The following is a 22,771-nucleotide window of genomic DNA, read 5'->3' as shown; positions in this document are numbered from 1 at the left end:
CCAATACAGGGTCTCTCAAAAACTAAATTCGACTGGAGGTAGCAAAAGTTTCTCTGTAAAATATATGGTTTTTAGTGACTTTCTTAACCCCTTTTTCCTGCGGTCGACGGTGCCTATCAGGAGTTAGCTACAGGATGTTATGATACTGCCCGCCCCTGTCCCCCCCCCTCCCTTAAGAGTTGCCCCCCTTCACCCCCCCTTCCCCCGGATATTCACTCACACGTGCACAGTGTAATCTCTCTCTCTCTCTCTCTCTCTCTCTCTCTCTCTCTGAAATTTATGATGAGGGTGGAAAGAAATAACATTTTTTTTTTTTAAATGTTATATTTTAGTCCTGCTGGTGAACAGAACTGACTTGGTGTACAGTTTGTGATCTGTACACCTGTTCTCCTCACCCCCTTACCCTCGACCCTCACCGCCAAGGAGGAGGTTTGGAGGAGGAGGTAATGGTAGGCACTTGGAACTCAGTACACGGCTGTCTCGAAGTAACAACAGTCTTGAAGAAACGTGGACTTGGAGTGTTAGGAAGCCAGTACCTGTCTAAGGATTGCTACAGCGTCTTGGCTTAATTAGAGGCGTCTCAGGTTAATTAGCAAGGTGTTTCAGGTGTTAAAACTCGTTACCTGTGAGTCATCTTAATGTTATTCTACACCTTGTCTTGAGAAAAAGGACTTCAGACAGGTAAAACAAAGTAAATCTTCCTTTTAAACAATATTACAAGCTTAAGGAACAAGAATATAAGCTGTAGGAGTCAGTACTTATTATTATTATTAATTATTATTATACTTCGGCGTGACAATATGCTAACTTTTCTAATTTTTCAAGTTAGAACGAATTCAGCAGCATTTACACCAGTCCTAAATGGTGATAATTCTAGCATGACTCGCTATACTCGGCTCGGTGTCCATGTGGTGATATTTGAAGGTATGTGGCGCATGGGGAGGCCTCAGGGAACGAACTGCCTATGTCCAGATTCCGATGGTGGATGTCGCTGGCTGTGTGTCCCGTGTGAGTGTCCAAGTGGTGGTATGTGACGGTGTACGTAGCTATGCAGTGCAGCAAACTGTTTATTGCTAAGGCCTAAAGATCGCTAAAGCCAAAGTAATGCGTCTTTCAAATAATTGTTCTAAGCAGCTCTTCTCAGACGGGTGGAATGAAAGAGGTGATTTCCGGTGAGGTGAGGGCGAGGGGGGAAGCCATCAAGGTTAAGATTCACAGAAAAGCTTACGACAATCTTGCCTCTCGTAGCTAAGATCCGCTTAAGGAAGAACAGGAGAGACTTGGAAGATCCTGCCTTTTCCTTCCCTCGTCTGTACTGCAAAAGGAAGAATCAAGGAAGAAAATCTAGTATCTTCCTTGACCTTACTGCAAGAAACAATAGACAAGGGAAGATTTGGCACGTCTTCTTCCTCGTCTTTCCCGCCAAAATTCAAATCTTAGCCACGACAGGGAACTGAGCGTAAGTCTGTCTTTGAATCTTCGGAGCTACGATCACATTTACTTGCCGACGATGACGCGACGCTGGGCACCTGAAAAGAGTTGTAATTGATTTATAAGCATCAGGTAGAAGAGCGATACCCAGATATAGAAATAGATAGAAGACATACACACAGATAAAGATATAGAACAGCAACACCCAGATAAAGAAATATACGAGTTTTGCTTCCTTTATCTGGCTAATATTGCTAAGCTGAGAGAGGCGTGGTATGTTGCTAATATTTCACCTCTTGCACTTGTCACTTTCCTCTGCTGGCTAATATTGCTAAGCTGAGAGAGGCGTGGTATGTTGCTAATATTTCACCTCTTGTACTTGTCACTTTCCTCTGCTGGCTAATATTGCTAAGCTGAGAGAGGCTTGGTATGTTGCTAATATTTCACCTCTTCTACTTGTCACTTTCCTCTGCTGGCTAATATTGCTAAGCTGAGAGAGGCTTGGTATGTTGCTAATATTTCACCTCTTCTACTTGTCACTTTCCTCTGCTGGCTAATACTGCTAAGCTGAGAGAGGCTTGGTATGTTGCTAATATTTCACCTCTTCTACTTGTCACTTTCCTCTGCTGGCTAATATTGCTAAGCTGAGAGAGGCTTGGTATGTTGCTAATATTTCACCTCTTCTACCTGTCCCTTTGCCACCAGCATCAGGTAAGAGATAAACCCAGATAAAGGCATGTATTGACCTGTGGTATCGCCGGCCTGAGTGGCGCCCTTGTTGGAGCCAGCCTGGAGACCAATGACTGTCTTTGTGGATGCCAGCTGCTCATCGGTAAACTCTCTCTTGTTCTCCTCAGCGGGGCGGGGGCCAAGGTAGGGTCCCTTCCATTCGGGGTGCTGGTAGGTCTGTCGATGGGGGGAGGATCCAGGATAGACAAATAGAGAGACGGATAGATAGATACACACACACACACACACACACACACACACACACACACACACACACACACACACACACACACACACACACACACACACACACACACACACACACACACACCAGATGCCAGCTACTGTAGACCACTCCTATACATAATACAAACTCGTGGTTGCATGAAATTCTACGATCCTAAAATGATTTAGGATTGAGTCTCCTTGGTTACTAGTCAAATCACCCCTCCAATCTGACTACACTTGGCCTTCAACTGAACTGAAAGGGGTTAGGGATCTTTGCCAGGCTAAAACAACCACACTATTGTGATGATGGTAATGTGGTGAGAGTGTGGTGATGGTATAGTGTGAGAGTTTGTGTGTAGTGATGATATTAGTGATGAGAGTGTGGTGATGCTGGCTAATATGATGAATACGTGTGTGTGTGTGTGTGTGTGTGTGTGTGTGTGTGTGTGTGTGTGTGTGTGTGTGTGCGATTATGTGTGTGCATGTAGTTGTGTGTACGTATATGTGACTATGTGTGTATCTGCGTTTCTGTGTTTGTGTGTGTGTGTGTGTGATTGAGAGGGTGGTAGTAGAGAAGCTGGAAACTGATATAGAAAACGGTGACCAATAATTGCAATACCAGGGATAGTGACGAAAGGGAAAGCTAGTGATTGTCGTGAGTGATTGCGACTGCGGTGATTGCAATGGGCGTATCAATGTTGCAAATGACTCACGGCGCGTCCCAGAGCGTGAATGGTGTTGCAGACTTGAAGCAGATCCTTTCCTTCGTACAGATCAGCAGTCTGGAAGGAGTCCTGGTTGCTGACTCCGTACTGCTTCATCGCTGCCATCACGCTGTAAGTATTGGGTTATTATTATTATTATTATTATTATTATTATTATTATTATTACTTTTATTATTATTACTATTATTATCTCAGTCAGTCAGTTAGTCAATCTGTCTATCTTTCTATCTGTCTCTGTTTCTGTTTTTCTGTCTGTCTGTCTGTCTCTTTCACTCTCTCTCTCTGTCTATATTTACCCATGTATGTATGTATTTGTCTGTCTGTCTGTCTGTGTATGAATGTATGTATGTATGTATGTGTGTACCGACCTGTCATAACCATTCATACATTTAAATAATTTCTGCTGACCACACACACACACACACACACACACACACACACACACACACACACACACACACACACACACACACACACACACACACACACACACACACACACACAGGTCACTATGCAAACATCACCTGACCACAACAGGAAGGTGACTCAGTGCTTGTGTTATGGGAGTGATGTTGAGTCAGATGAGGGGTGAGTCAGTGTGTGTGTGTGTGTGTGTGTGTGTGTGTGTGTGTGTGTGTGTGTGTGTGTGTGTGTGTGTGTGTCAGTGGTATGGTGTGTTGGGCTGTGTGTGCTATTCTCGGTGATATGGGGGAGTTCTTAACACCCTTTTTTGGGCGATTTATTTTCGACATTACACCTTCTTGTCTCGTACTTCCTTGAGGGACACTCAGAGAGAGAGAGAGAGAGAGAGAGAGAGAGAGAGAGAGAACACATAACTCACTTTCCTATGTTCTCCATCATCTTGTAATGCCCTCCTGTGGTGTGGACTTTTGGCACTGAACCTGGAGACAGTTTGTTCATCAGACGACACAGTACCTGAACAACGAGAAGAACAACATGAATAAGACTTAGATCCTTAGTCTCGTCACGTAAGGAGGTGCCCTGACACCTTTTCCTAAGCGATTTGTTTTGCTTATTTCACCCTACTGTCCTAAACTGATATCTCTCGACCATCGCCCTACTCTGCATAAATAACGTACAAAAGGATGTTAACCAGCCTTATCCACAAATAAATCGCTATGCTACAGGTGTTGTCTATCTATCTGTCTGTCTATCTATCTATCTCTCACCTGACCATCCTTGAGAATATCGCCAAACTCAGCATTGGGCACTGGCTCCCCGAAGATGGCGAAAATCCACTCAATGGCCTCCTGCTCCATCTGGGGGTCACGCTTCCCCATCATCTGAAAAAGAAAGAAGAATTATAGCACCTATCGACCACACGTGCCCCCAGCGTCAGTGAAGAGACAGTGGATTTATTGCTGTGTGGATGTGTAGTGCGTCCTTGAATGCGAGGCCTGGGGGGGTGGCTAGGTTTACGATGGAAGAGTTGAGAGGAAGGATGGGACTGGAGTGTACTGGTGTTGTGATAAGGAGGGGTAGATTGAGGTGGTTTGGGAGGAAGGATGGGACTGGAGTGTATTGTTGTTGTGATGAGAAGGGGTAGATTGAGAAGGTTTGGGAGGAATGTTGGGAGTGGAGTGTATTGGTGTTGTGATAAGGAGGGGTAGACTGAGGTGGTTTGGGAGGAAGGATGGGAATGGAGTGTATTGGTGTTGTGATGAGGAGGAGTAGATTGAGATGGTTTGGGTGGAAGGATGGGACTGGAGTGTATTGGTGTTGTGATGAGGAGGGGTAGATTGAGATGTTTTAGGAGGAAGGATGGGACTGGAGTGTATTGGTGTTGTGATGAGGAGGGGTAGACTGAGATGTTTTGGGAGGAAGGATGGGACTGGAGTGTATTGGTGTTGTGATGAGGAGGGGTAGACTGAGATGTTTTGGGAGGAAGGATGGGACTGGAGTGTATTGGTGTTGTGATGAGGAGGGGTAGACTGAGATGTTTTGGGAGGAAGGATGGGACTGGAGTGTATTGGTGTTGTGATGAGGAGGGGTAGACTGAGATGTTTTGGGAGGAAGGATGGGACTGGAGTGTATTGGTGTTGCGATGAGGAGGGATAGATTGAGATGGTTAGGGCATGTGGAGAGGATGGAGGATGACTGGGTGTGGAAGGTGAGAAGTGTGAACGTCGGGGGTAGGGTTGAGAGGGGCAGACCGAAAAAGACCTGGGACGAGGCCAAAGAGTGCGACCTCAGGGATAAGGGACTGAATACGAAGGCTGCCAGAGATCGAGCCTTTATACAGTCCCTTTACGTCCTTAAAGACTAGGACAAGGGAGAACAACTTTGCCTAACAGTCTTATCGGTGTGAAAAAACATCATCTGTGTGTGGTTATGTCAATTTAGTTTGGTGAGAAGAGAAGCTGTATCTATAAAAATACACCATCATCATCATCATCATCATCATCATCATCATCATCATCATCATCATCATCATCATCATCATCATCATCATCACACTACGTATCATTATCATCGTCGGCTTCATCATTATCATCATCATCATCACACTACACATCACCATCACTGTCGTCGTCTTCATCTTTATCTTTACATCATCATCGTCATTATAACCATCTTTCTTGCTGATACATTGCATTATTTTACCACATATCCACACCACACCACACCACACCACACCACAGCACACCACACTACAGCCACGACCTACCTCACCACGCCGCACCCCTATCAACATCACACCACACCACTATCACCTTTTCTACCACACCTGCCCACCACCTATTAGTTACCACACCACACCACACCACCACAGCATCAACCACACTCCATCACACATACCCCAACATCACATCACCCCCCTTAACACACACACACACACACACACACTACCACAACCACTCCACTCCCCCCAACCACCACACCGCCACCACAGTCGCCTCTCGCAACAGTCAAGCAGGTGAGTCAAGGTAATCAGTCTGTCTACCTGCTAATTAACCTTGAAGGGAAATTACGGTAATATGTTAATTTCCAAACAAGATGATTGGCTAAGGTGAGGCAGGTAAATACTTAATTGGTAAATGGGTCTTGAGATGGCTGGGTGAGAGAGAGAGAGAGAGAGAGAGAGAGAGAGGTAGTGACACAGATATAGTGACAGTGACAGAGACAGAGACATAGATAGATAGATAGATAGATAGATAGAGAGAGAGAGAGAGAGAGAGAGAGAGAGAGAGAGAGAGAGAGAGAGAGAGAGAGAGAGAGAGAGAGAGAGAGATCTAAGTGAAAAAGAGAGTGGGGTGTAAGAGTGTTCAGAATATGAAAAAAAAAGAATCTATCTATCACTATCTGTATCTGTCTATCTATCTATCCATCTATCTCTCTATCTCTCTATCTATCTATCTATCTATCTATTTATCTATCTCTAAACGGAACACAAAGCTCACATCTCACTTCTTCCTTCACTCCTTTCACCCAAACTTGGCCTATAATTGCCATCTCTCCATCTTGAATGCTAAGCTGTAGCAATACATTAACACTAGAATAAGATGCTAGTCATGAAGAAGTGCTATGGAAAGGATGTAGAGCCACAGTACTGTCTTTTTCTGCCACTGAGCTACGTGAAATAAGCTGCAAAAGGACGAAAATCTGGGCCAAGTTAAGGTGAAAAGAGTATAGTCAACATATTTGCTTGCTTAGAATATTCCCAGGGAGAGGGAGGCCGAGGATGAGGTGGCTGGATGGAGTGGAGAGGTATATGAGAGAGGGGAGAGTGAGCTGGGGGAAGGGCAGCGAAATGGAGGGGGACAGGGCGACATGGAGGCGATTTGTTTGTGGGACCCCTTAAGGCATCTGGCAATAGATAAAGAGATAGATAAGAGTTACAGCTCATTTCTTTGCCCTATGTAGTCCTGTGTCTCATCCTCTCACTCCATCTCTGTCTGTCTCTGTCTCTGTCTATCTATCTGTCTGTATGTCTCTCATCTGTCAATCTCTATCTATCTATCTATCTGTCTATCTCGTTTGTTATCTGGGTTATGGTGGAGATAACCTTTACTGTATCTTATCTGTGTGTGTGTGTGTGTGTGTGTGTGTGTGTGTGTGTGTGTGTGTGTGTGTGTGTGTGTGTGTGTGTGTGTGTGTGTGTGTGTGTGTGTGTGTGTGTGTGTGTGTGTGTGTGTGTGTGTGTGTGTGTGTGTGTGTGTGTGTGTGTGTGTGTGTGTAAAGATGCCAAACGTCAAAACTTCCTGTACGATCTGGCACCTCTCTCTCTCTCTCTCTCTCTCTCTCTCTCTCTCTCTCTCTCTTTCTATTTATCTATTTGTCTATCTATCTGTCTCATTATCTTTCCTCTTCCTCGCCCTTTCCTCCTTCCCTCCACCTCTTCTCTCCATCCCTTCACTTCTTCCCCCTATCCTCCTTCTCTCCACTTCCTCCACCACTCTTCTCCTTCCACTTCTCTTCCTTCTCTTCCTCTCTCATTTTTTCCTTCTTATTTCTTCTTCCTCTCCTCCTCCTCCTCCTCCTCCTCCTCTTCCTCCTCCTCCTCTTCCTCCTCCTCCTCCTCCCCCTCCTCCTTCTTCACTTCCTCTCTCCCCTCTCCACTCTACCCCTCTCCACTTATTCTTCATTCTCTCTCTCTTTCCTTCACCTGTCCCTACACTTCCACAATCTCGTCTCCCTTTTTATTGTTCATTTTATTTCCTCCTGTTCCTCCCTCCTCCTCCACTCTCTCCTCCTCCACCTCCCTCTCTCTCCTCCACCCACCACGCCCACCCCACGCCCACCTCACGCCCACCCCTTCCCGGCCACCGTAAACACGGAAGTCCAGGTAATAGTGCCAATTACGTGGTTTGTTTCTCAGGTAAGCAAAGGTGAAGGTGGGGAAAGTCCTGACTCTCTCTCTCTCTCTCACACACACACACACACACACACACACACACACACACACACACACACACACACACACTCATCCATTTCAATCCACTTTCATCATCCACACTCATCCACTTTTTTCCAGGCCAGCCACATCCACAAATAAATAGCTCAGGAGAAGGTGTTAGGGAGGTGTCAGATAGCATACTCACCACAACGCACTTCCTCACCACAGCACACTCACCACAACACACTCACCACAACACACTTCCTCACCACAACACACTTCCTCACCACAACCCACCACATCCACCACACTACCACAACACACAGAGTCCTTCAAGTGTACGGTTCCAACAACAACAACTAGAAAAACAACAACAGCAACAACTCTACTCCTTCCAGCCCAAATGCTTGCCAGGTGTAGTCAGATTGGAGGCTTGATTTGACTAGTAACCAAGGAGACTCGTTCCTCATACCCACAGGCTGAATTTCAAGTAACAAGCACTTAGCATTCGTGTTACGGGATTGACCCAGTTCCGTCAGATATAAACATTCCATTTATAGTAATTTTGGTATCGTTATATGGGAAGAATATTGGATAGGGCAGGATGGGGTAGGGTAGGGTAGGGCAGGGGAAGTACGACAAGGCAGGGCAGGGCAAGGCAGGGCAGGGCAGGGCAGGGCAGGGCAGGGCAAGGCAGGGCAGGGCAGGGCAGGGCAGGGCAGGGCAAGGCAGGGCAGGGCAGGGCAGGGCAAGGGAGGACAGGGTGATATAGGTGCAGAGGAGAAGGGAGGAAATGAAGAGGGAGAGGGAAGGGAGAAACTGTGAGGTGACAGTCAGGATCTCACGCAAAAATGAAGAGAAATTAAAACTTGATAATTCAGTGAGCAGACTCAGCAGACAAAAGGGGCGACAGAAGCAGACAGGAGGGGAGTGTCTGGAGGAGGGGGGATGAGGAGGGGGGTAGGGGGTGTGGAGTGGGGGAGGGGAGAGGGGGAGGGGAGAGGGAGGGGGGTGTAGTAGAGCAAGAAGTGCAATGGTTTATGTTCCCTCCCTCTCTCTCTCTCTCTCTCTCTCTCTCTCTCTCTCTCTCTCTCTCTCCCTCTCCCCCCCCCCATTTCACCTAAGTTTCCTTTCTTCCCATCTCTTTTCTCCGTTTCTCTTCTCCTCTCTCCTTCACCTCTTCTCTCCTCTTCTCTCTCCTCTTCCCTTTCCTCTCCTCCTCCTCTTCCTCCTCCTTCCTCCCTCCTTTCCTTACTGTCTCCCTCACTTCTCTTCCCTCCTCCCTCCTCCTCCATCCTCTATCCTCTTCCTCTTCTTCCTTCTTCCTCTTCCCTCCTCTCTCCTCCTCTTCCTCCTCTCACATTCACCATCACCTTCACTCCTCCTTTTATTTTGCTCTACCTTCCTTCTTCCTCTCGTGCCCTCCCTCCTAGCTTCCCTCTTCCCTTCCCCCCTCTCTTTCCCTCCCCCTCTCCTCCTCCTCCCCCTCCCTTCTCACAACAAGAAGCAGGTGACATGACATTCACACCTGTCTCTCTCTCTCTCTCTCTCTCTCTCTCTCTCTCTCATATCGAGCCCCGACCGGAAGTTGACATTTCCGGAAAACGTATAAGGTTTTGGTCGGAACTTGACGCCTTGTTTATCTATCTGTTTATCTATCTATATATCTATCTGTCCGCCTATCTATCTATCCATCTATCTATCTATCTATCTATTTATCAGTATAACTATATATATAATCTTTGTTGCTTTTCATATTTTTGTCTCTAAATGAAATCTTTCCTTCATACGTTGCACAGAGAGAGAGAGAGAGAGAGAGAGAGAGAATAAAGACAGCAAAGAAGAAGAAACACATGTACGTACAATGAGGAAGAGAGAAGATGAGATATAGTAAAGAAATTGTACAGAGAGAGAGAGAGAGAGAGAGAGAGAGAGAGAGAGAGAGAGAGAGAGAGAGAGAGAGGCAGGACTACTAAAATATTCCATGTTAAATTTGGGCAGATGTAAAACTAAGAGAGAATTAGAGAAAGGCAAAAGAGAGATTTGTGAGAGAGAGACTTTAGAGATAGTGAGATAGTGAGCAAGACGTAGAGATAAGGGTAGAGTCAGGGGGCTATTAATTTGGTGTATTTTTAGCCAAGAGTAAAAAATGACAGCTTGGAGGGGAAGGGGGGGAGGAGAGGGAGAGAGGGGGAGAAGGGAGAGAGAGGTGAGGTAGAGAAAGAGAGGGGGGGGAGAAAGAGAAAGAGAGAGAGGAGGGAGAGAGAGAGAGAGAGAGAGAGAGAGAGAGAGGTGAGGTAGAGAAAGAGAGGGGGTAGAAAGAGAAAGAGAGAGGAGGGAGAGAGGTGAGGTAGAGAGAGAGAGAGAGAGAGAGAGAGAGAGAGAGAGAGAGAGAGAGAGTGGGTAGAAGAAAGGGGGAGAATGAAAGGGGTAGGAGGGGAGATGGAAGGGGAGGGTGGGTCAGGGAGAGGGGAGGTAGAGACAGAGGGGAGAATAGGGGTAGATAAAAGGTAGAGGGGACATGTAGAGGGAGGGGTGGAGGGGTGGGGGTGAGGGGTCAGGGTGGGGGGTGGGGGAGGGGGAGGGAGCAGCAGGTGGAGGGAAAGGGGTAGTGATGTAGAAAGTTTATGCGACCTGGGGGAGAGGGGGAGGGAGGGGGTGATAGGGAGAGAGGGGAGGGGAGGGGAGGGGAGGGAGATGGGGGAGAGGAGGGGAGGGAGAGGGGAGAGACGAGGGGAGGAAGAGGAAGAGGGGTAAGAAAGACAGGTGCCACCCTTCCCCACTCAGCTCTAGGGCGTCTCTCTCACTCTTCCTAACACCTTTTCCTCAGCGATTTAGTTTGCTTATTACACCTAACTGTCGATTTCAGTGTTGCATAAATCCTTCAAACATCGCCATACTCTGCCTAAATAACCTACTACTACTACTACTACTACTACTACTATTACTACTATTATTACTACTACTACTACTACTACCACTACTACTACTACTACTACCACCACCACCACCACCTCCACCACTGCTATTACTACTACTACTACGACTACTACCGCTACTATCTCATTTATGTCTGACTCGACTTGGATCAAATTGGTAAATAAATTGTGAGCGAAATTGGTGCCGACGGGTCAAAGGTCAAGCTACAGGTCAAGGTTAAGGTCATACTCTGAAGGCGAGGTCACTGTACTCTTTAAAAACTGTCTTCAATCGATTTTATTTTGATTAAGATGAATTTGAGTTGAAAGGGTTAAGAGCGACGCCATTACCCTTTTTTTCGTTTTTAATTTGTAGCAGTAACTAAAATTCTGGTGTTTTTTGAGCCCCACGAGAGAGAGAGAGAGAGAGAGAGAGAGAGAGAGAGAGAGAGAGAGGGAGAGAGAGAGTTTGGAGGTTTTGCAGTGGAGGAGGTTAATGGGGCGAGATGTTGAGAGGAAGCCATAAGCCCCGAAGCTCCATATATCACTGCCTGTCTCTTAATGTACACGGTAAACACGGTAATAAACACAGTAATAGCAGTGGGCACGGTGACGCTCTTCCTGTATGGTGTGACGGTGTGGTGCTGCTGTTTCTGAAGCCTCAAGATCGAGTCCAACGTACCAGCGAAGAATAAGATTATGTTTGAGGTGTGTTATTCGTACCACTCACTCTCCCACTTCGCACCCTCCGTCACCACATACTTTCTCACATCTCATTTTGTAACTCCGCCTCTCCCTAGGTCAGAAAATAATCTCTTTCCTCATAAAAACAGTATATAAATCGTCCCATATCTTAACTACGTCCTACGCCTGTCACCCCAAACTCACTTTCATCCCAGTGTAAAGAGTCAGTAATCACTCTCCTCATTACTATCTTTCTTTCCCTTATGTCTTTAATTATAACCCATTCTTTCCTCATGTCTGGCCTTTCCCTTCCTCCTCCACCCCACATGAGTCCCCAGATCCCCCGCCTGTCCCCATAAATATCCCCATTTCCTTTCTCCCCATGGGTATTTTCAGACACCCAGTTATCAGCCTTGTAAACATTCTGGACGCCATCTTTACCCATGTCTGTTTGTGTACCTAGTCTCTCTCTCTCTCTCTCTTCTTCCATTTCCTCTCCTCTCCCTTCCTCCATCCATCCTCTGGCCCATCACATCACTCCTCTCCCATCTCCTCATTGCACATCACCCCTCTCCCATCCCCCCACATGCCCCCTTACCCCCCTCTACATCCTCCTCCAATCTTGATAAAAACTGATTGTCTTAGTCCACGTATTGTCGAGGAAGCTTCGTAACACCTCTTCCGCAGCGATTTATGCTGCATCTTGACATTCCTCTGCATGTGATTTATATTGCTTACTATTTACCTAAGTTGCATAAGTATCGTACAAGAGGATACTAAGATGCAATTGCAGAATAAATAGCCACAGAAAAGGCGTTACGCAATCTCCAGGGCCTCTTACAATATGAGCCTACTTCTCTTCATCCTATGTCTGACGTCACACCTTCATCCCGACCCTCTCCCATCCCAAACAATCCCAGATCTTACCCTGTCCCCATACGTATTCCATTTCCTGTTACCAGCAAGAGACAAGACTATTTAATCTACCTCTTGTCTGTGCTTCCTTGAGCCTGAGAGTGTTAATACCTGCACCATTAATCCTTCCCAATCCCCATCCCAACCCAGCACTTCCCAAAATTCCAGTTAATCCCCCCAAATCACCTCACTTCCCGCCCCACCACTCACAACACCCCAGTCAACTCTGGAACTGTCTCCCTCTGTCTGTATTTCCTGCCAGCTATGATCTCCAGTCTTTCAAACGCAGTGTGTCCAGGCATCTCGAAATGATCGGATCTTGAATTTGGCTCTCTCTTGTATTTTGTTTTTCTCTTGGAAGGACCAGTTATTGCGGGCTCCAGTGGCCTTTGGTTCCTTCTTCCTAGCATTAAAAAAAGTCACCCAGCACGACTCACAAGAGCCTATTAAATATTCCTCTCACCTGAGTTTGTTTACCTGGTGCAGACTGGCGCCCCGAACTCCGCATCTCCCCCGCGTCATCCGCACTTTCAGCTCCTCCTTTTTGCCTTCGTGTTTAGGGTAAGGGGAGCGTCTTAGGCCGGTGACGTCATGGGTATTTTGAGGAGGGTGTGACGGAATGGTGCGCGATTTAGGTGCTGGTTGATTTTGTGGTGTGAGAGAGAGAGAGAGAGAGAGAGAGAGAGAGAGAGTGTGTGTGTGTGATAAACAGATTTTTGTTCGTATATATGTGTATGTGTTCAATATAAGTTTGTGTATGTGTAGAGTAGGTTTGAGTGTGTGTGTGTGTGTGTGTGTGTGTGTGTGTGTGTGTGTGTGTGTGTGTGTGTGTAAGTGGGATATAAACAATTACCCTCAAGCACTTCACATCAATGACGTAATATTCTCCCCGGTAAATATTTTCATCTGTTAAGTGATCTCCTCAACACCTTCTCCTTACCGAATTATTCTCTAGTATAAATATTTTCCAATGTTATTTATGCAAATTATGACATTAAATAAAAATAGATGACACACAGAGTTATAGTGTGAAAATAAATCGCTAAAGAGGAGATGTTAACGGAGTGGAGAAAGCGGGTGTTACTATCACCACCAGACGATTTTATTCAGCTTTTGGTGGAGTGAGATGGAGTGGTGTGGTGTGGTGTGGTTTAGTGTGGTGTGGTTTGGTGTGGTGGGGAGAGGTGAGATGTGGTGTGGTGTGGTGGAGAGGGGTGGTGTGGTGTGGTGGGGATAGGTGAGATGGGGTGTGGTCTGGTGTGGTGGGGTGAGGTGGGAATAGGTGAGGTGTGGTGGGGTGTGGTGTGGTGCAGTGTGGTGTGGTGTGGTGTGGTGCGGTGTGGTGTCCCGTTATTGGTTGTGGTGTGGTGTGGTGTATTGTGTGGTTTGAAGTCTAATTCTACCGCACACCTGTCAGCCTCTACAGGTGTCAGAAATAGAACAGACAGGTGTGGCCTCCATGTGTGTGTGGACCAAGTGATACGTGTGGACGATAGGTGTGTGAAGAGGGTGTGACTGACATGTGTATACCAAATGGCAGATGTGTGTGTATGTGTGTGTGTGTGTGTGTGTGTGTGTGTGTGTGTGTGTGTGTGAGAGAGAGAGAGAGAGAGAGAGAGAGTGTGTGTGTCATGTCTGTATTAAATGGCAGGTGTGTGTGTGTGTGTGTGTGTGTGTGTGTGTGTGTGTGTGTGTGTGTGTGTGTGTGTGTGTGTGTGTGTGTGTGTGTGTGTGTGTGTGTCCGTGTGTGTGTGTCAACATCAAAAAGACTGAGGAAGCAGAAAGGAAGATATTAATGTATAGTCTAAATAAATCGCTAAGGAAGAGGTGTTGGGGAGCCTCCTTATCTGGGGAGAACACGTGCCCAGGTGTGTTAATTAGCAGGTGACTCTTGTACCTCCACAGAGCATTGGGAAGCATGTATATCTTTTTTTGTTTTGGTTTGTTAACAAGAGAAGGCAATGTTGCAACGAAGGAGGACGATAAGTATATGACAGATCTTTCAGAATATTGACATAGGGAATTAGATGTGGAGATAGGCCTTGATGAGAGAGCTTATTTCCTCTCTCTCTCTCTCTCTAGGTTTAATCATTTCAGCCTCGAGGGTCCAAGTGGCCATGTGGAGAGGATGGAGAGAGAGAGACTAACGAGGAGAGTGTGTGTGAGTCAGGTGGTGATTAGCGACAGGTGGTGATGATTACAGGTGGTGATGATTAGCGACAGGTGGTGATGATTACAGGTGGTGATGATTGGTGACAGGTGGAGATTATTATGCACTCAGTAAAGCCACCTGTCTCACGCAACCAGGCAAGGGTGAGCACAGACGTAACTTTCTCAAAATAAACCACTTCTTAGAAATCTCTAGGCCTTTCAAATCGTCTTGTAGGTGCCATTGGAGGCCGTAACACCTTTTCCTGAGCGATTTATTTTGCTTATTTCACCTTAACGTTTCCTTTGATGTTCTTTATGCCACTTTACTATCAATAAAGTTTCCTTCAGTAACACAAAAAACGATACTGAGGTGAGATGTTCAAAATAAATCGCTATGGAAGAGGTGTTGGGGAATTATATATAAAAAAAATCAAAATACAGCCCTTAAGCGTATCTATATCTCAAAATTACTATATTTGCACTAGTAACCAAGGAGATTCATAGGGCGTCTACATGAATTTATTTTGCTCGATGACGCAGGGCAGCATGGAAGCGATTTGTTTGTGGCCACCCCTTACGGGATTAAGGCGTCTGGCTATAGATGGAGGGATGGAGTGGAGAGGTACATTAAAGAGGGTGATGTGAGCTGGAGGTAGGGCAGCGAAACGGCAGGGCGGCATGGAGACGATTTGTTTGTGGCCACCCCTTACGGGATTAAGGCGTCTGGCCATAGATAGATAGACAGACAGACCAAAGTGATGCATGAACGTCCGAAATTACAGCTACACCTCCAGTTCATACATTGTACCAGGTGCATGTGTAGCCATGTGTACAAGATCTTAAAAACCCACTTGAGTACTATTTAGAAATATCACCATCATTTTTTGTTTTTTTAACAAAGATGAGTAGAGGAAGGAAAAACAGATTAAACAAACAAATAAATAGAACTCAGGGTGAAAAATTTATCATGTTCTATAATGTTCTATACCTTAAGATGATTTATGTATATTAAGGTGTTTGGATAAGACGCTGGGAGGCTATCTTATCTCGGCAAGGTTACGATAAGATCCCACCTGCGACAATCTTATTATTAATCAGGAGGAGATGAAGGCCAGGTGAAAGTAACAGTGGTGTGCGTATGTTTGGGTGTGTGGGTGGGTGGGTGGGTGAGGTGTGTATGTGGGGATGGGGTGGTGGTGAGTGTGAGGGTGGGGTGGTGGTGCTATGTGTGTGTGTTTATGTGTGTGTGTGTGTGTGTGTGTGTGTGTGTGTGTGTGTGTGACAGCATCTGACACGTAAATATATTGACGTGAGGTGTTCCCAGGCAAAGATTAACTGTGTGCGTGTCATCCTTCTGATGTCACCTTGAATGAAACACACACACACACACACACACACACACACACACACACACACACACACACACACACACACACACACACACACCCACACACACACACACACACACACACCTCCCCCCCACACACACATCCCCCTCACCCCCTCACACACACACATACACCCCCCACACACAAACCACGAAAAATACAGACATGAAAACAATCAACAAAGCTCCCAGCAAAATCCTTCTTACATCCACTTCCTCATCAATCCAGTCTTCGCTCTTCACAGACAAACAATATATATTCCAGAGATTTCAGATTATCTATATTAAAGATCATTTCACAACGCCTCATAGACAAACACCATTTCTTTGACTTTCAATTTATATATATGAGACGGAGGCACTGTCATCTCCTCTCTCATTCATCATCCATCCTTCTCTTTAAGATGTATTTATTATTTTTTTCATTTACTCAATTTACAAACCTCGCTTCCTCATACACACTGGCTCTGTCATGCTTTCTTCCTGGCTTTCCCCGCCTTATCATCCTTCACACTCACTCTCTCACACTCATATGCCTTCTTCATCACTCTGTCAACATACACTTCATCTATCTATCCATACCATCCACACACACACACACACACACACACACACACACACACACACACACACACACACACACACACACACACACACACACACACACACACACACACACACACACACACACACACATATCTTTCCTGTATCTTTCCTCTCTATCTCTCTCTCTCTCTCACACACACACACACACACACACACACACACACACACACACACACACACACACACACACACACACACACACACACACACACACACACACACACACACACACACACACACACACACACACATATCTTTCCTGTATCTTTCCTCTCTCTCTCTCTCTCTCTCTCTCTCTCTCTCTCTCACACACACACACACACACACACACACACACACACACACACACACACACACACACACACACACACACACACACACACACACATCTTTCCTGTATCTTTCCTCTCTCTCTCTCTCTCTCTCTCTCTCTCACACACACACACACACACACACACACACACACACACACACACACACACACACACACACACACACACACACCTGTCCTATACCCTATTTAGTTACACCTGCTCAATATAATTCTAATCTTTATGTGTTAGTATTGAGTTCAAGACACATGGATGCTCCCTCTCCCTCCCTCCCTCCCTCTCTCTCTCTCTCTCTCATGGAAACCCTTTCTAAAATTACGCACATAGGGCTGGCAGTAAAGGTGAATGTGTACATGGCTGGATAATTGTGTGTGTGTGTGTGTGTGTGTGTGTGTGTGTGTGTGTGTGTGTGTGTGTGTACAGCTTTATTACGTGTTTACATATTCGTGTTGCCAAGTTTCGTGACGTGTGTGTTTCTCCTTTACATATTTTTTACTCTTGTTTTACACCTTCAGTAAGACAGCGAATTTTCCTTGTGTGTGTGTGTGTGTGTGTGTGTGTGTGTGTGTGTGTGTGTGTGTGTGTGTGTGTGTGTGTGTGTGTAACTATTTCTGAATGTTGTTTGTTTTGTATTTATCCACCACGATTCATAGGTGCATTCCGATTGTGTTAGGAAGATTCCGATTCAGTTGGCTGCATCTCGATTCTTTTAAATAATTCCTGTGCCATATCAGTGCCATTTCAGTGCCGTTTCAGGTTCTCTTGACCCCCTTCCAAACATTTCGGATGAGGAAATTCCCTAGCACCATTTCCTAAGCGATTTATTTTGTTCATTACACCTTACTGTCTGCTTCTGTGTTACGTAAATCCTTCCGATATCACCATACTCTGCATAAATAACGTACAAAAGGATAGTAACCAACCGTAACCAAAAATAAATCGCTAAGGGACAGGTATTATGGAACTTCCTTAACCGACGAGAATAAGAACTAGAAATCCATAGCCAAAAATTCGGAGATACTAATTATGTACAGGTGTGCTAAGGTGTAAAACGCAAAATAAGTCGCTATAGAAAAGGTGTTAAGAATATTGTAACTATAGAATAGTTTTTCTTCACACAAATAACAGTAAAATCAAATTCGAATTATTAATAAGGTCTCTCAATAAAAAAAATATATATACACAAGAAAAGGAAGAGTATTAAGGTGTAACATGTAAAATAAATCGCTAGGGAAAAGGTGCTAAGGATTCTATACCGACACAAACCCAGGAAAAGCCACGTCCTTGTTCTGTGAAAACCGGAAGTGATAGTAAAGCCCCACCCACTACACACACACACACACACACACACACACACACACACACACACACACACACACACACACACACACACACACACACACACACACACACACCCAACCAACACACACACACACACACACACACACACCCACATCCACCTACCCACCCACCCACCCAACACACACACACACACACACACACACACACACACACACACACACACACACACCACCACCACCCACACCCACCCACCCACCCAACACACACACACACACACACCACCCACACCCACCTACCCACCCACCCACCCAACACACACACACACACACACACACACACACACACACACACACACACACACACACACACACACACACACACACACACACTTCCCCAATCCCATATCTCACTCACTTTTTTCCTCGTTCTAAAAATAGCAAAAGCCAAGTCTCGTCCCTACCCAGCAGCAGAGGAGCGTACCCTAACACCTCTTCCTTAGCGATTTATTTTGCATATTTCTCAACATTCCCTTGTATTCTGTATCAATTTAACATAGTCATAATTTGGATCTGTAATATATAAGTGGGTATTAAGCGTTAGATGTGGAATAAATCACTTAAGAAATTATGTTACTTTCTGTGCTCTCCAAAGCCACGTAGGTTAAGAAAGCTCCCTAACACCTCTTCTTTAGTGATTTATTTTTGGATACGGCTGGTTTATATAATTTTATGGCGATACTGAAATGATTACATAAACAAGGATGGTAAGATACAAAACAAATCGTTTAGGAGGAGGTGTTAGGGAGCTTCCTTAGCCGATGAGAATAAAGTACAAAAAATAATGATTAAAAAAAAAAGGTAGATAAAATGACCTAGTGACAGAATAAATGCATTGAAGGTGAAGTTAAGGGATATGAGGCAGAATAATTCGCCGAGGAGAAGGGGTTACGGAGTCTCCCAAGTCTACGATGATGAAACTCAGAGAAGCAAATGATAACAATAATAATAATAATAATAATAATAATAATAATAATAATAATAATAATGATAATAATAATAATGATAATAATAATAATAATAATAATAATGATAATAATAATAATAATAACAACAATAATAATAATGATGATAATAATAATAATAATGATAATAATAATAATAATAATAATAATAAAGAAAGTATAGTCGTCGCTTTTTTGAAGATTCGAAAAGATAATTAAGACAGCGTAAAGATTAGAGACAGATTGCATTTCCTTCGTTCTTCCTCTCTTTTTTTTCTCTCTCTCTTTGGTTTTGTGCAAGAGTGAGAGAGTAAAATTAGAGTGACTGTGAGAGAGTCTTCCTGTTCTTCATACTGAGCTAAAGACGGAAGTTGGTAAGACGTTGGTTGAGCTGACTTGTTTTTGTCGTGTGTCGCGGATGGGTGGGTGGGAGTGGGTGGGGTGGGGTGATGGAGGGGTGGGCGTGGAATGGGTGGGAACATTAACACCCACCCATCCACCCATGAGGCTCAGTGGCCAGGTCGGTGTGGTACTTTTCTCGTGTTTGTGGGTCGCTCTGAACGTGATTTCGATCCTTACCTATCCTGTATATCCCTCTCAGCCTTCCCATCCCTCTCCACACTCTCCACATGCCCATCCACATCAACTATCCACCTAGCTATCCACATCACCCTTCATAACTCATCCCATCCCTTGATTTACGTATGTCACTCACTTATCCTTACCCATCCTCCTCATACTACCCACATACCCATCCACACACACTACCTATCCCTCTGACTATCCACATACTTATCTCTCTCATCAGTACACCCATCCTTTAAGTTCCTATCCTGTAATCTTACCTATCCTCCCCCACACTCACCAAATGTTTTAAAGAGGTGTAACTTCCTTCACACAATTATTTTTCATACTCATTCTTTGGTTCTTTTTTTTTCTCATCCCTCACTCTCGCTCACTCATATATCCATCCATACACCTATCCACCTTCCTAGCCTGTAATTCGTAAAAAGGCTAAACTCTCATATCTATCCATATTTCCAAAACCTTAACAATTCTTTCCTCCAGTCAGTCTCCTAGCCCTACTTCATCTCAGTTACATATCCACCAGATCAACCATCCATCCATCCATCCATCCATCCATCCATCCATCCATTTCTCTACCCACCCATCCTTTCATCCATCCATCCATACACCCACCCACCCATCTGTCCACCCACCCATCTGCTCATTCATCCACCCATCCATCTATTCTCTCATCCACTCACCCACCCATCCACCCATCCATTCACTCACCCATCTACCCACACTCTCAAACCCTCTTCATTCATCTATCCTCCCTCCTAAGCTCCCCCTCCCAACTCTCCTGCCCTCCCTACCCCCTCCACTTACTTCCCTGACCCCCCTCCACCTCCCACCCCCCTTCCCACCCACTCAGGCCACGAGCATCTTAAGTGAAGCTGGCACTACACCCAGGCCGTGGCACTGGTACACCCACACCCACACCCACAGCACCAGCCCAGCCACACCCTTCACCAGCAGGGCAGTCAGGTTCAGATCGCCCAGCTGGCTAGAACACCCTCTCTCTCCCTCGCCTCTCGTCAAACTCTAAAACCATGCCGGTGAGTGTACCCCCCTTACCCCCTCCCCCACACGACCCCCACCCCACCCTACCCTAGCCCTCAAGTACACATACACATAAACATACACACGCACCCCCCCCACCCACCCACACACACACACACAACTCATATATACCCATTTTCAAGAAACGTTAAGCACATAGTTCTAGTCTTGGTGTACTAAAACTCATAATTCTTATTTTTAACATTAATTTTTAGAACCTGTCATGGTGATACAGGAAGTCTGACCTTTTTACATCTTTCCTGAACACACCTTGTAATTTTGGATACAGGTAAATTGTAAAAAAAGATAATTACAGGTGTTTTTAAAAATGCACGCCAAAATTTCGAGTGTTCTTTTCATCGCCTTGCTTTCAGTTTTAATAATACGATTCCTATACTCTTTTCACTCTAACCTGGCCTAAAATTGCCATCTCTCCATCTTGAATGCTGAGTTGTGGCAATAGATTAACGCTAGAATATGTTGCTAATCACGAAGAAGTGCTGTGGAAAGGACGTGGAGTCGTAGCACTGCCTTTTTCTGCCACTGAGCTACGTGAAACAAGCAGCAAAGGACGAAAATTTGGGCCAAGTTAAGGTGAAAGGAGTATAGTAGGCTTCCATATGTACCACACACACACACACACACACACACACACACACACACACACACACACACCTGAAATGGATGCTTCTGTGTCGGGGTGTGTATTGTAGGGTCGTGGACATAAATAGTGATCCAGGTCATGACGATATAGAGTGAGTCAGTGAGCGATGTCTTGTGAACCCCAGGGATTCAAGCCTCGGTGTTCCTTCAAATTGTTCAGAATGTTGCGTGCGGGTGTCATAATTCTTCGACTAAAAAGTAAAGGGATGATTTTGCGTGGATTATTACGTACATACACACGCTTCAGCCCTCTGTTTTTCACACACACACACACACACACACACACACACACACACACACACACACACACACACACACACACACACACACACCTCTGGCATATGGTATTACAGTACACATCTCAATTACATAAACCTTTAACGCACACATAAATATCACTGTACTCTCTCTCTCTCTCTCTCTCTCTCTCTCTCTCATCCCTTATGCGGTCCCTATCTCTTACCCACTTGCCTCTCCCTCACACACTCCCCTCTTCCCCTCTACCTTTCTTCCTTTCTGCACTTCTCCCTTCTCCCTTTCAAAACCATTTTCTTTTTATATGATGGCCACGAAATACAGATTGACTCCTCTTCCTCGCTGTCCTTCTCCCTGGTAAATGCAAATCAAAGAGTCAACGGAGAATTGATTGTAACTATAGCAAAAATTCGCACCCCAGCCGTGCACTGGAAAATATCACAGAATCTTTTTAGTCAGTTGTACTTTGGAGGCGATTTGTTTGTGGCCACCCTGTATGCAATAGATAGATAGATAGTACTTTGCATTCTTGACTTGTGGAATTGTGATGCTACGTAATCCACACCTGGTATTACAGCTACACCACCCTCTTACTAAGCATCATACCACTTCACACCACACCATACCACTACCCTCCACACCATACCGAACCATACACCACCTTTTCCGTCACTTTCATACCATATCACGCTTCACCACACACCACACCACACCACAGGGACACCATATAACACCACACCACACCGCAGCACACTTCACCACACATATCACCACGCCACACCACACCACACCACACTTTACACTACACTTCTGCATACACCACACTCCTCACCACACCACACCACATCACACTTTACACTTCTGCACACGCCACACTCCTCACCACACCACACCACACCACACCACACCACACCACACCTAATTGCCAAGTAGAGTGACCCTGAACTTGTCCACTGCGAGG

At 45.4% G+C, this 22,771-nt stretch overlaps 2 protein-coding genes across 2 annotated transcripts in view; one reads left to right on the top strand and one right to left on the bottom strand.

Annotated features, from left to right (window-relative positions):
• Positions 1 to 533: 533 nt before the first annotated feature.
• Mp20 (muscle-specific protein 20 transgelin) overlaps positions 534 to 22,771 on the bottom strand; it is a 67,152-nt gene continuing 44,914 nt past the window's right edge. The window contains exons 2-6 of the mRNA XM_080268921.1: positions 4,304 to 4,417; positions 3,955 to 4,049; positions 3,102 to 3,222; positions 2,178 to 2,337; positions 534 to 1,529 (exon numbers count right to left, since the gene is read on the bottom strand). Of these exons, the coding sequence (XP_080125047.1) occupies positions 1,498 to 1,529; positions 2,178 to 2,337; positions 3,102 to 3,222; positions 3,955 to 4,049; positions 4,304 to 4,417 (522 nt within the window). The 3' untranslated portion in view covers positions 534 to 1,497. The remainder of the gene's footprint in view (positions 1,530 to 2,177; positions 2,338 to 3,101; positions 3,223 to 3,954; positions 4,050 to 4,303; positions 4,418 to 22,771) is intronic.
• The window catches only part of LOC145395232 (muscle-specific protein 20), a 14,378-nt gene continuing 12,349 nt past the window's right edge, over positions 20,743 to 22,771 (top strand). The window contains exon 1 of the mRNA XM_080268922.1: positions 20,743 to 20,888. Coding sequence (XP_080125048.1) covers positions 20,883 to 20,888 — 6 coding nt within the window. The 5' untranslated portion in view covers positions 20,743 to 20,882. The remainder of the gene's footprint in view (positions 20,889 to 22,771) is intronic.

Source organism: Coenobita brevimanus, chromosome 30 (assembly GCF_032717465.1).
Source record: "Coenobita brevimanus isolate Jiangsu-jjx chromosome 30, ASM3271746v2, whole genome shotgun sequence".
NCBI lineage: Eukaryota > Metazoa > Arthropoda > Malacostraca > Decapoda > Coenobitidae > Coenobita > Coenobita brevimanus.
Note: the sequence above shows the minus strand (reverse complement) of the source record. Positions and strands in the feature narration are given on the sequence as shown.